Source organism: Piliocolobus tephrosceles, chromosome 11 (assembly GCF_002776525.5).
Source record: "Piliocolobus tephrosceles isolate RC106 chromosome 11, ASM277652v3, whole genome shotgun sequence".
Classification (NCBI taxonomy): Eukaryota; Metazoa; Chordata; class Mammalia; order Primates; family Cercopithecidae; genus Piliocolobus; species Piliocolobus tephrosceles.
The window spans coordinates 118,489,063-118,504,063 of NC_045444.1; the positions used below are offsets into that span (position 1 = coordinate 118,489,063).

The following is a 15,001-nucleotide window of genomic DNA, read 5'->3' on the forward strand; positions in this document are numbered from 1 at the left end:
GTTTGTTTTCTTGCGGGAGATTATATGTTGTTCCTCTTCTGTTCTCTTGCATACCTTCTATTTTTATACTTCCTTGATATGTTAAAAATTCATTTAGTATTAAAAAGGTATCAACATGCTTTATTTAATACAAAAAAGGATAACCTAAGAATAACTTGCTGTTTTCTATTTCAGTTATGAAAGAATGCAATCTGTTTTTTGCTTTATGTGTTTTAAGCTCACTATTGCTTTATTTCTTTTTCCAACCTAGGATGGTGATCGAGACATTTTTATTGATGGGATTGTTGCTCGTAATAGAGCCTTAAATGGGGATCTGGTGGTCGTGAAACTACTTCCCGAGGAGCAGTGGAAGGTGAGTTAAATTTTCCCTTTCTAATTATAGATTTCTTAGGACCTTTCACATTCCATGATGCACCAACAAGGCATCATAAACTGGAGGAGTCACAGACCCCTCAGGCGCTGTGGTAAGATTGGGTGTAATCTACCACAATGCTACTGAATGCTTGGAACTTAGAAGCATCTGCTGGGCAGATTGTGAATCATCTGAGTTGTTCTCCCTGCTCCCTCTCTAGTGATCCATCCTCCCTGTCACATGCCTTGCACTGGTTTTTGGTATTCTTTTGAATACATACTGAGGGCCCATTCAAACTTGGTATGTATTATTTTCTTACATCCTATGCAGGGAGAACTAGAAAGACAAAGCCATGGAGACAGTGGCAGTCCCCACGCATTTCTACTGCCTGCAGTGGAAAACCCAGGCAATACATATGGAGTTCTGTTGGCCCAGTTTGGTGATTGGGTGCCTTGGCAGATAAAAATAGTTTGTCTGTGTTTTTATGAATCAGGGATTTAGTGGCAGAAGAAAATGTTTTTAATATGAGAATATTTTGGGTTTCAGTCTCCATCTATGTCTATTAATTGGAAAGGAAGATATGGTTTTAGTTTTGATGGCTGTTTTAAATAAAAGTAAGGATCAGACATTGGAATGATTTGTGGTGACAATATCTTTGAATTGTCATGTAGGATTGGAGACTTGTATATCTAAGTCTGAATTTGTCTTCATATCATTTGTTTTATTTGGCTACATTCATTGGTACTCAAGAATTTGGTGTTCTTCAATAAGATGTGTTATAGAGTAGTGATTAAAAGTATGGGCTTTTAGGCTAGGCTACTTAGATTTGAATCTCATCTCTGCCATTCATCTCTATAACTTTGAGCTAATTGTACAACCTTTCTGCTTCAAAGGTCTCATCTGTAAAATGGGAATAATCATGGTACCTACTTCATAGGTTTGTCATAAGAAATGAGAATAAATGTAAAAATTTTAGAATAGTGCCTAAAAATCTTAGAATGGCAGGAACTCAAGAAATGTTCTTATTAGCTTTTCCAGAAAAGATGTGATGTGCGCTGCTGCACTCCAGCCTGGGCGGTGGAGCTAGACTCTGTCTCCAAAAAAAAGATGTGATGTGAGGAGCACCATTTTATCTCAGAGCTTTGTTGAGGAATACATTATTTTTAATCTGATACAGCTGAAGTAATTGAATTATAGCTATATGCCAGGTATTCACAGGGTGTAGGGAATTCAGTCATGATTAGGACTGACATAGTTCTTGCCCTCATGGAGCTTATAGTTTAATGGGGACTGCAGGTAGGAAAAGACAGATACTGATCACACTTACACAAATTTAAGTGTAATTTTAATTAATGCTGTGAAGTGCAGGTTTTTTTTTTTTCTTTCTTTTTTTAAAATTATACTCAAGTTCTGAGATACATGTGCAGAATGAGCAGGTTTGTTACATAGGTATACATGCGCCATGATGGTTTGATGCACCCATTAACCCATCATCTACATTTGGTATTTCTCCTAATGCTATCCCTCCCCTTGCCTCCATCCCCTGACAGTCCCCCTTGTGTGTGATGTTCCCCTCACTGTGCCCATATGTTCTCATTGTTCGACTCCCACTTATGAGTGAGAACATGTGGTGTTTGGTTTTCTGTTCCTGTGTTAGTTTGCTGAGAATGATGGTTTCCAGCTTCATCCATGTCCCTGCAAAGGACATGAACTCGTTCTTTTTTATGGCTGCATAGTATTCCATGTGTATATGTGCCACATTTTCTTTATCCAGCCTAACATTGATAGGCATTTGGGTTGGTTCCAAGTCTTTGCTATTATGAATAGTGCTGCAATAAACATATGTGTGCATGTGTCTTTATAGTGCAATGATTTATAATCCTTTGGATATATACCCAGTAGTGGGATTGCTGGGTCAAATGGTATTTCTAGTTCTAGATCCTTGAGGAATCACCACACTGTCTTCCACAATGGTTGAACTAATTTATATTCCCACCAACAGTGTAAAAGCATTTCTATTTCTCCGTATCCTCTCCAGTATCAGTCGTTTCCTGACTTTTTAGTGATTGCCATTCTAACTGGCATGAGATGGTTGCATTTCTCTAATGACCAGTGGTGATGAGCTTTTTTTATATGTCTGTTGGTCACATAAATGTCTTCTTTTGAAAAGTATCTGTTCATATCCTTCGCCCACTTTTTGATGTTTTTTTTTTTTTCTTGTAAATTTAAATTCCTTGTAGAGTCTGGATATTAGCCCTTTGTCAGATGGATAGATTGCAAAAATTTTCTCCCATTCTGTAGGTTGCCTGTTCCCTTTGATGATAGTTCCTTTTGCTGTGCAGAAGCTCTTTAGTTTAATTAAATCCCATTTGTCAATTTTGGCTTTTGTTGCAATTGCTTTTCGTGTTTTAGTCATAGAGTCTTTGCCCATACCTATATCCTGAATGGTATTGCCTAGGTTTTCTTCTAGGATTTTTATGGGTTTAGGTCTTACATATAAACCTTTAATTCATCTTGAGTTAATTTTTGTATAAGGTGTAAGGAAGGGGTCCAGTTTTAGTTTTCTACATATGACTAGCCAGTTTTCCCAGCACCACTTATTAAATAGGGAATCCTTTCCCCATTGCTTGTTTTTCATGTCTCTATCTCCTTCAGTTCTGCTCTGATCTTAGTTATTTCTGGTCTTCTGCTAACTTTTGAATTAGTTTGCGCTTGCTTCTCTAGTTCGTTTAATTGTGATGTTAGGGTGTCCATTTTAAATCTTTCGCGCTTTCTCCTGTGGGCATTTAGTGCTATAAATTTCCTTCTGGAGACTGCTTTAGTTGTATGCCAGAGATTCTGGTACATTGTGTCTTTGTTCTCATTGGTTTCAAAGAACTTATTTATTTTTGCCTTTATTTCATTATTTGCCCAGTAGTCATTCAGGAGCAGGTTGTTCAGTTTCCATGTAGTTGTGTGGTTTTGAGTGAGTTTCTTTTTTTTTTTTTTGAGACGGAGTCTCGCTCTGTTGCCCAGGTTGGAGTGCAGTGGTGTGATCTCAGCTCACTGCAAGCTCTGCCTCCCGGGTTCACGCCATTCTCCTGCCTCAGCCTCCTGAGTAGCTGGGACTACAGGCGCCTGCCTCCACGCCCGGCTAATTTTTTGTATTTTTAGTAGAGATGGGGTTTTACCATGTTAGCCACGATGGTCTCCATCTCCTGACCTCATGATCCGCCCACCTTGGACTCCCAAAGTGCTGGGATTACAGGCATGAGCCACCACACCCGGCCTTGAGTGAGTTTCTTAATCCTGAATTCTAATTCGATTGCACTGTGGTCTGAGAGACTACTTGTTAAGATTTCTGTTGTTTTGCGTTTGCTGAGGAGTGTTTTACTTCCAATTATGTGGTCAGTTTTAGAATAAGTGTGATGTGGTACTGAGAAGAATGTACATTCTTTTGATTTGGGGTGAAGAGTTCTGTAAATGTCTATTAGGTCCTCTTGATCCGGAGCTGAGTTCAAGTCCTGAATATCCTTGTTAATTTTTTGTCTCATTGATCTGTCTATTATTGACAGTGGGGTGTTAAAGTCTCTCACTATTATTGTGTGGGAGTCTAAGTCTCTTTGTAGGTCTCTAAGAACTTGCTTTATGAATCTGGGTGCTCCTGTATTGGGTGCATATATATTTAGGATAGTTAGCTCTTCTTGTTGCATTGATCCCTTTACCATTATGTAATGCCCTTCTTTGTCTTTTTGATCTTTGTTGGTTTAAAGTCTGTTTTATCAGCGACTAGGATTGCAACCCTGGCTTTTTTTTTTTTGCTTTCCATTTGCTTGGTAAATATTCCTCCATCCCTTTTTTTTTGAGCCTATGTGTGTCTCTGCATGTGAGATGGGTCTCCTGAATACAGCACACTGATGGGTCTTGACTCTTTATCCAATTTACCAGTCTATGCCTTTTAATTGGGGGATTTAGCCTGTTTACATTTAAGTTTAATATTGTTTTGTGTGAATTTGATCCTGTCATTATGATGCTAGCTGTTTATTTTTCCCATTAGTTGATGCAGTTTCTTCATAGTGTCAATGATCTTTACGTTTTGGTTTGGTTTTTTTGCAGTGGCTGGTACCAGTTTTTCTTTTGTATATTTAGTGCTTCTTTCAGGAGCTCTTGTAAGGCAAGCCTGGTGGTGACAAAATCCCTCAGGATTTGCTTGTCTGTAAAGGATTTTATTTCTTCTTCACTTATGAAGCTTAGTTTGGCTGGATATGAATTCTGGGTTGAAAATTCTTTTCTTTAAGAATGTTGAATATTGGCCCCCATTCTCTTCTGGCTTGTAGGGTTTCTGCAGAGAGATCCACTGTTCGTCTGACGGGCTTCCCTTTGTGGGTAACTGGACCTTTCTCTCTGGCTGCCCTTAATATTTTTCCTTCATTTCAACATTTTTCCTTCATTTCAACTTTTCCTTCATTTGTGACAATTATGTGTCTTCGGGTTGCCCTTCTCGAGAAGTATCTTTGTGGTGTTCTCTGTATTTCCCAAATTTGAATGTTGGCCTGTCTTGCTAGGTTGGGGAAGTTCTTCTGGATGGTATCCTGAAGTGTGTTTTCCAACTTGGTTCTGTTCTCCCTGTCACTTTAAGGTACACCAATCAAACGTAGGTTTGGTCTTTTCATATAGTTCCATATTTCTTGGAGGCTTTGTTATTTCCTTTTCATTCTTTTTTCTCTAATCTTGTCGTCATGCTTTATTTTATTAAGTTGATCTTCAGTCTTTGATACCCTTTCTTCTACTTCGTCAATTCATCTCTTGATACTTGTATATGCTTCACGAAGTTCTCGTGCTGTGTTTTTTAGCTTCAGCAAGTCATTTATGTTCTTCTCTAAACTGGTTATTCTAGTGAGCAATTCCTCTAACCTTTTATCAAGGTTCTTAGCTTTCTTGCATTGAGTTAGTACATGCTCGTTTAGCTCGGAGGAGTTTGTTATTACCCACTTTCTGAAGCCTACTTCTATCAGTTCGTCAAACTCATTCTCCGTCCAGTTTTGTTCTTTTGCTGGCAAGGAGTTGTGATCCTTTGGAGAGAAGAGGCATTCTGGTTTTTGTAATTTTCAGCCTTTTTGTGCTGGTTTTTCCTCATCTTTGTGGATTTATTTACCTTTGGCTTTTCTGTTGGTGACCTTCGGATGGAGTTTTTGCATGGTGGTCCTTTTTGTTGATGTTGATCCTATTGCTTTCTGTTTGTTAGTTCTCCTTCTAACAGTCAGGCCCCTCTTCTGCAGGTCTACTGGAGTTTGCTGGAGGTCCACTCCAGACCCTGTTTGCTTGGGTATCACCAGTGGAGGCTGCAGAACAACAAAGTTTGCTGTCTCCTCCTTCCTCTGGAAGCTTCATCCCAGAGGGGCACCCACCAGATGCCAGCCGGAGCTCTCCTGTATGAGGTGTCTGTTGACCCCTGCTGGGAGGTGTCTCCCCATCAGGAGGCACAGGGGTCAGGGACCCACTTGAGTAGGCTGTCTGTCCCTTATCAGAGCTTGAGTGCTGTGCTGGGAGATCTGCTGCTCTCTTCAGAGCTGGCAAGCAGGAAAGTCTGCTGAAGCTGCACCCACAGCCGACCCTTCCCCCAGGTGTTCTGTCCCAGGGAAGTGGGAGTTTTATCTATAAGCCCCTGACTGGGGCTGCTGCCTTTCTTTCAGAGATGCCCTGCCCAGAGAGGAGGACTCTAGAGAGGTAGTCTGGCTACAGGGGCTTTGCAGTACTGCAGTGGGCTCTGCCCAGCTCAAACTTACTGGTGGCTTTGTTTACACTGCAAGGGGAAAACTGCCTACTCAAGCCTCAGTAATGGTGGACGCCCCTCCCCCACCGAGCTTAAGTGTCCCAGGTCGACTTTAGCCTGCTGTGCTGGCAGTGAGAATTTCAAGCCAGTAGATTTTAGCTTGCTGGGCTCCATGAGGGTGGAGTCTGCTGAGCTCCCTGGCTTCAGCCCCCTTTCCAGGGGAGTGAACGGTTCTCTCTTACTAGTGTTCCAGGTGTCACTGGGGTATGAAAAAAAAAACAAAAAAACTGTAGCTAGCTTGCTGTCTGCCCAGTTTTGTGCTTGAAACCCAGGGCCCTTGTGGTATAGGCACCCAAGGGAATCTCCTGGTCTGAGGGTTGCAAAGACCGTGGGAAAAGCATAATATCTGGACCAGAGTGCACTGTTCCTCACAGCACAGTCCCTCATGGCTTCCCTTGGCTAGCGGAGGGAGTTCCCTGACTCCTTGTGCTTCCTGGGTGAGGTAACACCTCGCCCTGCTTTGGCTTGCCCTCTATGGGCTGCACCCACTGACTAACCAGTCCCAGTGAGATGATCCGGGTGCCTCAGTTGGAAATGCAGAAATCACCCACCTTCTGCGTTGGTTTCACTGGGGGCTGCAGATAGGAACTGTTCCTATTTGGCCATCTTGTCTGGGAATCCTCTTTTTTCTTTTTGAATTACGGTGAACTTTCCTAGTTCAGATCCACCTCCCAGCTTCATCCCCAGTTGCTGCCAATTGTTGATATGGTGTCCTCCCTGGATTCCTTGAAAGCATAGCTAAGGGCTGGCTTCAGAAGTTCTAGGTATATAGGTTGATTTAGGTCACTTCGTGTTTTCTTGAATCTAGCCTAGTGATGACCAGGTCCAAGAAGACAAGAGAAGTGTATTAGGGCCAGGTCAAACCAAAGGAAACATTCCTAGAGGTCATTTGAGGGAGTAAAGAGGCAGCATGGTAACGAAGAAGAGCCAAAGAAAGAACAGAAAGATGGTGGCATCTTTTGACCTAAGACATGAGAATGGTAGAATAGGGAGAAGCAGAAGAATGGTTAACAAGCTGGGTGGGTCTAGACCAGACCAGAGCAGGTATAGGTGCCGACTGGTTGAATATTAGGCATGGAAAACTTACAGTAGAGCACTAGTAGAGCTCTACAAAAGTGGATGAGGTTGCTTAAAAGTGCAAGGCCAAGTTACCTGGCATCCTTTCTGCCTTTGGACGCAGGCAACAGATGGCCAAAATAAGGAAACATGAATAAGTAAGTCTGTTGCATTGTTTTCCTTGGTTCTCACCCCCTTTATTGGTAAGACAGTCAGCACAGCCTTTCCTGTGCTGTTAGAAGTGCTCTTGCTTCAGGCAGGAAGTCTAAGAAGATGGGGTAGGTTGTTGACCAAAGCTTGGGGGTAGGTTGAGGGTTAAAGCATTTGCTGTTGTTGCGGTCTGGAAGGAAAGGTTTGGGACTTCAGCATTCTTGTTTTTGCCTTGGTGACTTTTTTTCTTGGACAAAAATCTGTATCTCTTTTAAAACCCAATACAACAAAGTTGTGTTTTTCCCTAGAGGCCTAATTTTATGAATTTCTAGGTCATAAAATTAGCTTAGTGTTACCTATTTCTACAAACTCTTACCTGTTTAACTAGCCCCTACAGAGGGGCTGCTGGGTGCCTCTGAAGCTTTCAGAAGATTTGAAATGTAGAGGGTAGCCCTGGATTCCTTATTATTTTGTTTCTGTGGAGCTCCTGAGAGTCTTCACAGGGGCTGCCTGACAATTGCTTTTTGTATTAAAGTCAGCCCCATTAGGTATGTCTCTCAGGCCTCATTAGTTAGAATATTTCACAGCTTCTCATTCTGAAGTGGGGGAGTTCTGCTGGCCTTAGCCCACCTGTGATAGTTGTTGGTGACAGGGTCCAAGTAGGGAAAAGAGAATATTCAGACTGTCATCAAGAATCCCTGACGTCTAGAATATAAACATCTCCAAACATACTGGCCAATTGTCTTATAGGTTTGTTAGTACAAAAGCATATTGTTATCAAAGGAATCTGTAGTCACTAGCGTGAGCCAATGTGGATTAATTGGATTATTCATCTTTGCTTCTTTCTGCTTGTTATGCTCACTCCTCTTGGGTATGTAAACTACAGGGCTTTTGGGGTTTTAGAAAAAACAACAGTTCTTTTCGTTGTAGTAGTAAATAGTCAATTTATTTCACAGCATGATTTTTGGCAAAATAGATAGCTGTATGAGTATCAAGCTGTGAGGCAATAATGAAAAATAATTTACTCTTATATAACTCTTTGAAGTTCAGATTCTTCGGCATTTTTACTGTTTCTTTATACTTTTTATTACAGAAATCTGATGAAAGATAGTTGAGGGGCAAATGATAGTTTCTTCCTTTGTCAATTGGGATATTAAGGTACTGTGAGAGTAAGTGACTGGTTTGAGGACTGAGAGTTTTTGGCAGAACCAGAGACAGAATCTGGATCTCTTGACTTTCAGTTTAATGTCCTTTTCCCCAGATTTTCAAAGTGGAGATCATGTCCCTAAATGGTTAGGAACCATTGACCCTGACAATTCTGCCTGGAGCAGTTCAAGGTACCCAGTGGCTTCTCATCTGCCATTCATCCTGCCCTGTGCTAGATCCTAGAGATACAAAGTAGAATAGGTTGCAGGCTTTGCCCTTAAGGATTTCATAGGCTGGTTGGGAAGAGAATGGAAACAATTATGGTACGGTTTGCAGGATGGAAACAGAAATACCACATTGTTATGGGAGAAACAAACTCTATTTGAAAGAATTGGGGAAGATTTCATAGAAGTTACATTAGAGTTAAGGTTTAAAGGATGGGAATAGAGAAAGAGAGAGGATTTGTTTTATTTCAAGGTGAGAATGATTTGGCAAGAGAGGATTATGAAAATTTCAGGTTTCAGGGAGATATGTATGGATCAAAGCTTTCTCTTCCTGCTATACTATTGGCTGAGTACGGCAGCCTCTCTACTAACTCTCCCAGACACTGGAAGAAGCAGGGGGCTCCTAACTCCTTTCAGGATCCTGCCCTCAAGGGAGACTGAAAGGGGGACCATGGAACCCTTTTACAGAGACTCTTGGAGCATTGCTGCCTGCTCGGTAAACTCTTGTTTGCCATTTATTTGATCTTCGCCCTGCTTCTTCCATTCTCTTTCCTTTTTTTTCATCAAGTTCACCTCCCATAACCATAGCCCATACTTGTCTTTCATCTTTTGGTTAACTGTAATGAGTTTATTCTATTATTTTCCTTCTCTTAATACCCCAATACAGTAAATTACAAATATGCATGTATAAACCCTGTGGGTGCTAATAACAACTGCTAACTTATTGGTGCTTACTGTGTACCAGGTGCTATATTTAGTGCCTTGTACTATTCTTTTGTATGTTGTTACCTCTATCCCAATTTTGTGAATGAGAAAACTGGGGCTTAGTTTAAACATCTTATTTAGGGAGCATGTAACTAAGGAGTAACAGAGTGGAATTCAGATTTACATCTCCTGGCTTCATGATCACATTGTTATTTGTTATTCCAGAGATATCAAGGAGAGAGTTATTTGATCTGTAGACAGATATTGTCAGGCGTCATAAAAATTAACACACATTTAGAAAATAACAATATATGCTTTAGCATTAGGTAATAGGTAATATCTTAAATTGCCATCAAGAAGATGACTTTATCAGTTGACATAACCAAAAGCTTAGTGTTAGTCTCAGAAAATAAATAATTCAGAAAATATTAATTAGAATTCTAGTGGTTGTATCTTAGGACTGGAGAGGTATGATAGGACATTATGGAGACAGGTGTTGAGAATGAGGGAGAACCTTAACGGATACCTGTCCTAGACAGTGGAGCTGACCCAACAATGAAAGTCAAATCAGAGTTGCAGCTTGCTGTTCAAGGCAAAGAGTCAAAGGGGTTACAGACCCAGATGCCATTCCTATAGATCCCAAATTCATAGGACTTGGATGCACAGGTATTCAAAAGGCAGGTAGGCAGTTGTCATATAGGAGGAAGTGGGTCCTACTGGGGCTTTGGGATGGGGTGCTAAGTTCAGAAATGTGGGACTGTTTTCTTATAAGCAGAGTGGTAGAAGCAGCCACTGGGCTAGGAGTCAAGGATAGGATTTGATCCTCAAGCTAGGAGAATTGACTAGAGTCATATTGGGAGCAAGAACCAAAGCAAAGGACCAGCCTTGAGAACCAGAATTCTGAGTCTTTTTTTGGTTGTACCAAAGGAGTCCTGGGAGCACAGAATTCAGCTATGGTGTCTTAATTGATACAGCCATAGTGATTGGCTCAGAGAAAATAAGAGTGAAAGAGGCTGACAGAGCATATCAAAATTACACTCAATCGGCAAAACAACGTGATACGGAACCTAACTAGCAAGAGAGGTGAATTTCAAATGAATCTTTTACTCATTGGAACTTTGTTAAAAATATAGTAAGACAGGCAGGAATCTACTTGATACATTGATACCTGTTGGAAACCTAATAATGCTAGGGACTCATTTATTTCTTCCACATGTATTTGTGCAGCACCTGCAGGGTACTGAGAGGATAGAGTGGGAATAAATCAGTCAAGTACTTTGTTAGCAAATCTAAATTTCTCTCAAGACAGGATTATTTCACTTAACTTACAGCAGAGCAAAGTCTATATATGATTTAAGGAGGTAGGATTCATCAAGGGAATAATAGATGTATAGTTATTTCAGAAGACATTGGCACTGAAAGAAAGAAATAACTTGAGTTTGAAAGAATAAAGGAAGTGTTGATAGGAGTGACTACTCTTGTTCTAAATTAAACAAACGTAGAAATCAAAGTGCACATTTAATCCCTGATTTTCAAGGGTTGTTTCAAACCTCCTTATGGTCACATGAAATTGGTCTAGTACCGTAAATTGTTTCCTTTGACAACTAACTTTTCCTTCAAGTGATTGTTTTAAAGTTTTGTGTTCCAAGTTCTTCTTTAAATATGCACTCATCATACTAGATTATATTTAATCCATTCTCTTATATAACCACTATCATTTTGGATTGCTCTCAATTCCAGTGGAATTAGAATTTCTTAGAACTGTTTGGTTTCTTGGCCTGCATGGCAGGCCTAAAAGAGACTTGGAAGGTACTCAATGATTGGAGGGCAAGATCTTTGGAGCCTCCATCAAGAGTAGTATGGTAGGTGAGGTATATCCACTAACATGATCAGATTTTCCCAAGATTACTATATACACAGACTATTTTTAACAGTCATCTTTTTTTCTTCATTACTGCCAGCTCTGGATCAAATACTTCAGGTTCTTGCCTGCTTTAAACATGCCCTCAGATCTCTGTAATTCAAGTTGAAATGTCTGAAATAAGGAAAGTATAGTTTAAGGATAGAGTAGCTTATTTATGCTGGGAAACTCCCAGTTAATATTTCAGGGTTATTTTCTAGAAAACTAATTTATCTCTCCTTAACCCCATGGAGATGTTTTGGTGAAAACCACATTTATTGTAACGAATGAGTTAATGTAGATAAAATACTTATGGCAGTGATGGCACATTCTAAGTGCTCGAGGGATGTCAAGTATTACTACTATTAGTCTTAGAAATGAGGACCAAGAACATGGTTTAGCCACAACACATGATAACTCAGGTTTACTTTTTCTAGCTCTTGAATGTACCACATTTACTGACAGAAGACAAAATATTCACGTAAAATGTTGATGTCTTAGTACGTGTTTCTTTGAGTCATCTGCCTTGCTGAACAATTGTATGATAGACAAGGTTATACTCTGGAATTATGTGGTTTATTTCTTACTCATGCTCACTGCCCATCAAGACCATCTAGGGGCTTTGCTTTGCATTATCTTTACTCCAGAGCCCAGGATGGATGGAACATAGACCATCAGAAGTGCTCCCTTTCTCTGTGGCAGAAGGAAACAGAGCCAAGGAGGGCCACATTTAAAATGCCCCCATCCAGAAGTGATGGAGTCACTTCTGCTCATAGCTCATTGGCAAGAGTGAGTCACGTGACACCACCCAACCACAAGAGGACCAAGAAGTGCAATCCTACCAAATGTCTGCAAGTAGGGATATAACAGGACGTATCTGGTAAACTGTGCTAATGACTCTCACATTGGACTAATTAGATGCATTATGTATTGCATTCCTGGCTAGCTATCTGAAAAGCGTATGACACTGGTCATGGCAAAAGCTTCAGTATTGCTTACTACAAATATATCCCCACTCTTGAAAGTAAAATTCAGAAGGAACCTGAAATTATTCTGGTTGGTCTGTCTATAAGATCACCCTCAGTCATGTAATTATTGCTTTAAAGTACAGGGTATGATAACAAGTAAATTTGTTGATTTTGTAATTAAGTTAATGGTGTAGTGGTACAGTTTTTGTAAGTGAAAGGCAAGGAAGTTATATTTTAAGGAAACGTACTGACATTTATTGTGATATTGCTGCTTGCTACTGCTATTCAAATTCTCATTTTTTATTAAAATTTTAGTAGCCTTTTGTCTTATAGAAACTAGTAATGATTTAGGGCATATACATCACTGTCTTGTGAATTTAGGCAGTATTATGTACTGCATTGGAGACTTCTAAAAATATGGTAGATTTGGAAAACTACAGATACTATTTTATTTTTGAGCTTAAAATGCAAGCTAGGGATATAAAGTGGCAAGAGATGAGGCCAGGCTGGCAGATGGAGACACAGGGGTGGTGGTGGAGGTGTCATATTGTGAAAGGTCTAACTGTGTAAGAGAGTTCAGTTGTTATGTAGTCACTGGGGAGTCACTGAATGATTTTGAGGAAGGTGACATAGTCACATTGTATATTAAATATCATTGTGGTGGTAGGGTGTGAAGGACTTAAAGGAAAGGGGCAAAATTGGTGGGAGACTGAAAAGAAAATTATGTATTGAGAGTCCCAGTGAGGGATGAAGTCACAGTGCCCATGTGAAATACAAGGAGGAGATGAATTTAAGACTGTTTAATAAGCTAGAACATGGTGATGGATATAGGCAGAAGCTATGATGACTTCTACGTTAGGCTCAGGTAATTGAGGGAATGGTGGCACCCTTTGCCAAGATAGAATTTAGGAAGGGGAACAAGGACAGAAGTTAGAGTAGGATGATAAACTTGTTTAGACATGTTGAGTTTGAGATGCCTGGGGATATACAGGTATATAAAGCTAGAAGACATTTAGATATTAGGATTTAGAGTTCAGAAGTCAGAGCTTGGCTAGAGGTAGAGATTTGGGTGACGTCAATTGCACTTGAATAAATGGACATTTTATAGAGAAATAAAAGAAGACCTCTGAGGATAGAGCCTGAGGAATACCAAAACTTAGTGGGTATGCAGAAGAAGAGGATCCAGGAAAGGATGCTGAGGAGTGGTGGCCAGCAAGGAAGGAGGAACAGCAGCAGGGAATGATGTGCCAGAAACCAAGCTGATGAGCCTTGGAAGGAGGAGAAAGTTTCCTGTTGCTTATATGCCCAGTGAGAAGGTCTTCTGAGAAGTTAGCTTTGACTAATGTGGAGTCATCTGTGACATTGATCAGAACATTTTTAATGGGGGTAGAGAAGGCAGAAACCAAATCACAGTGAGTGAAGGAGTGCATGAAGGAGACAGAGAAAGGGTAGTGATTTAAGAATAAGAGGCACAGAGATGCTGTTTTTTGTTCTGGTATGAGAGAAACTTGACTTAAATATGATATCCTAATCCAGATTTCTTAAAGGCAGGGCTTCACATGGACATTTTCACTTAAGTAGTGTATATTTGTGAAAAATTTCTGATCTATACCAAATTACTTAACATTTAATTAGGAAAATCATGGCCCAGATCAAAAGTTAGAATTTGAGAACAGCATTGAGAATGAACTAGTTATAAAGCTGGAAGAAGTTGGGAATGGCTAGTAAGGCAGTGAACTGACCGTGCAGCACACAGCTGAGGGAGAAACATTTCAAAATAGGCCCCAGAGGAAGCCAGATCAGGTTTTAGGAGCAAATGCACTGGGGACAATTGGCCATAAGAAGGGATCTCCCTGTGGTGATTTTTGAGAGCATAGGAACCTTTCTAAAACAGGAGTTGGCAAATTTCTTCTGTAAAGGGCCAGATCGTAAATGTTTTAAGCTCTGTAGGCCATACAGTTCTGTCACAACTACTCAACTCTGTCATTGTAACAGGAAAGCAGCCACAGACTTTATGTAAATGAATAACCACAGCTAAGTTTCAATAAAACTTTGTTGACAAAAACAAGTGAATTTGGCCTGTGAGTTATAGTTTACCCACTCCTGATCTAGAGGCATTATCACACTTCATGAAGGACTTCGTTCCTGCCCCAGTAAGGAACCCGGTGAGGCTAGACACAGATGCCTTATTCTCACCCCTAAAGGGCTTACAAACTCTGTTGGGAAATGTCTCACTATTTAGGTTCCATCTCATAATTCAAGCTTGTAGTTCTTGAGTCTTTTGATTTTAAATCAGAAAATATTAAGGAGTCTCTATCTCTGTGGGTGTTTGGGTAGTTGACTAGATTCTATATTTTGTTTTTTAGAGTTTTCTCTTTAATAATGTGTATGAATATTGAGCTTACAGCTTATTAACAATTCTATATGTATTTACTTTAGATCCTTTTCAATCAGATTAGAAATGGATCCTGAAGATTAAAGTGTAAGTAATATTTGTGGAAATAGGAAATTGAATAGGGAGTACATTGTCCATCTTAACTTTCTGGCATGGCTCCCTCTCTTTACTGCTGCTTGTTCCTGCTTCTCATGTACTTTGTTATCCAGTGTCCTGGGGCCTCTACCCTTATGCTTCAGGCATTTTTGCTATTCTCTTGAGCAATGAGTAGCATGAATTCGTGTTTGCAGCGA

General features: G+C 40.2%; 1 protein-coding gene across 2 annotated transcripts in view; it reads left to right on the plus strand.

Annotated features, from left to right (window-relative positions):
• Positions 1 to 15,001, plus strand: part of DIS3L2 (DIS3 like 3'-5' exoribonuclease 2) — a 351,252-nt gene that overhangs the window by 77,469 nt on the left and 258,782 nt on the right. For both annotated transcript variants that reach the window (XM_023193873.2, XM_023193874.2), the window contains one exon: positions 251 to 352. In XM_023193873.2, the coding sequence (XP_023049641.1) occupies positions 251 to 352 (102 nt within the window). The remainder of the gene's footprint in view (positions 1 to 250; positions 353 to 15,001) is intronic.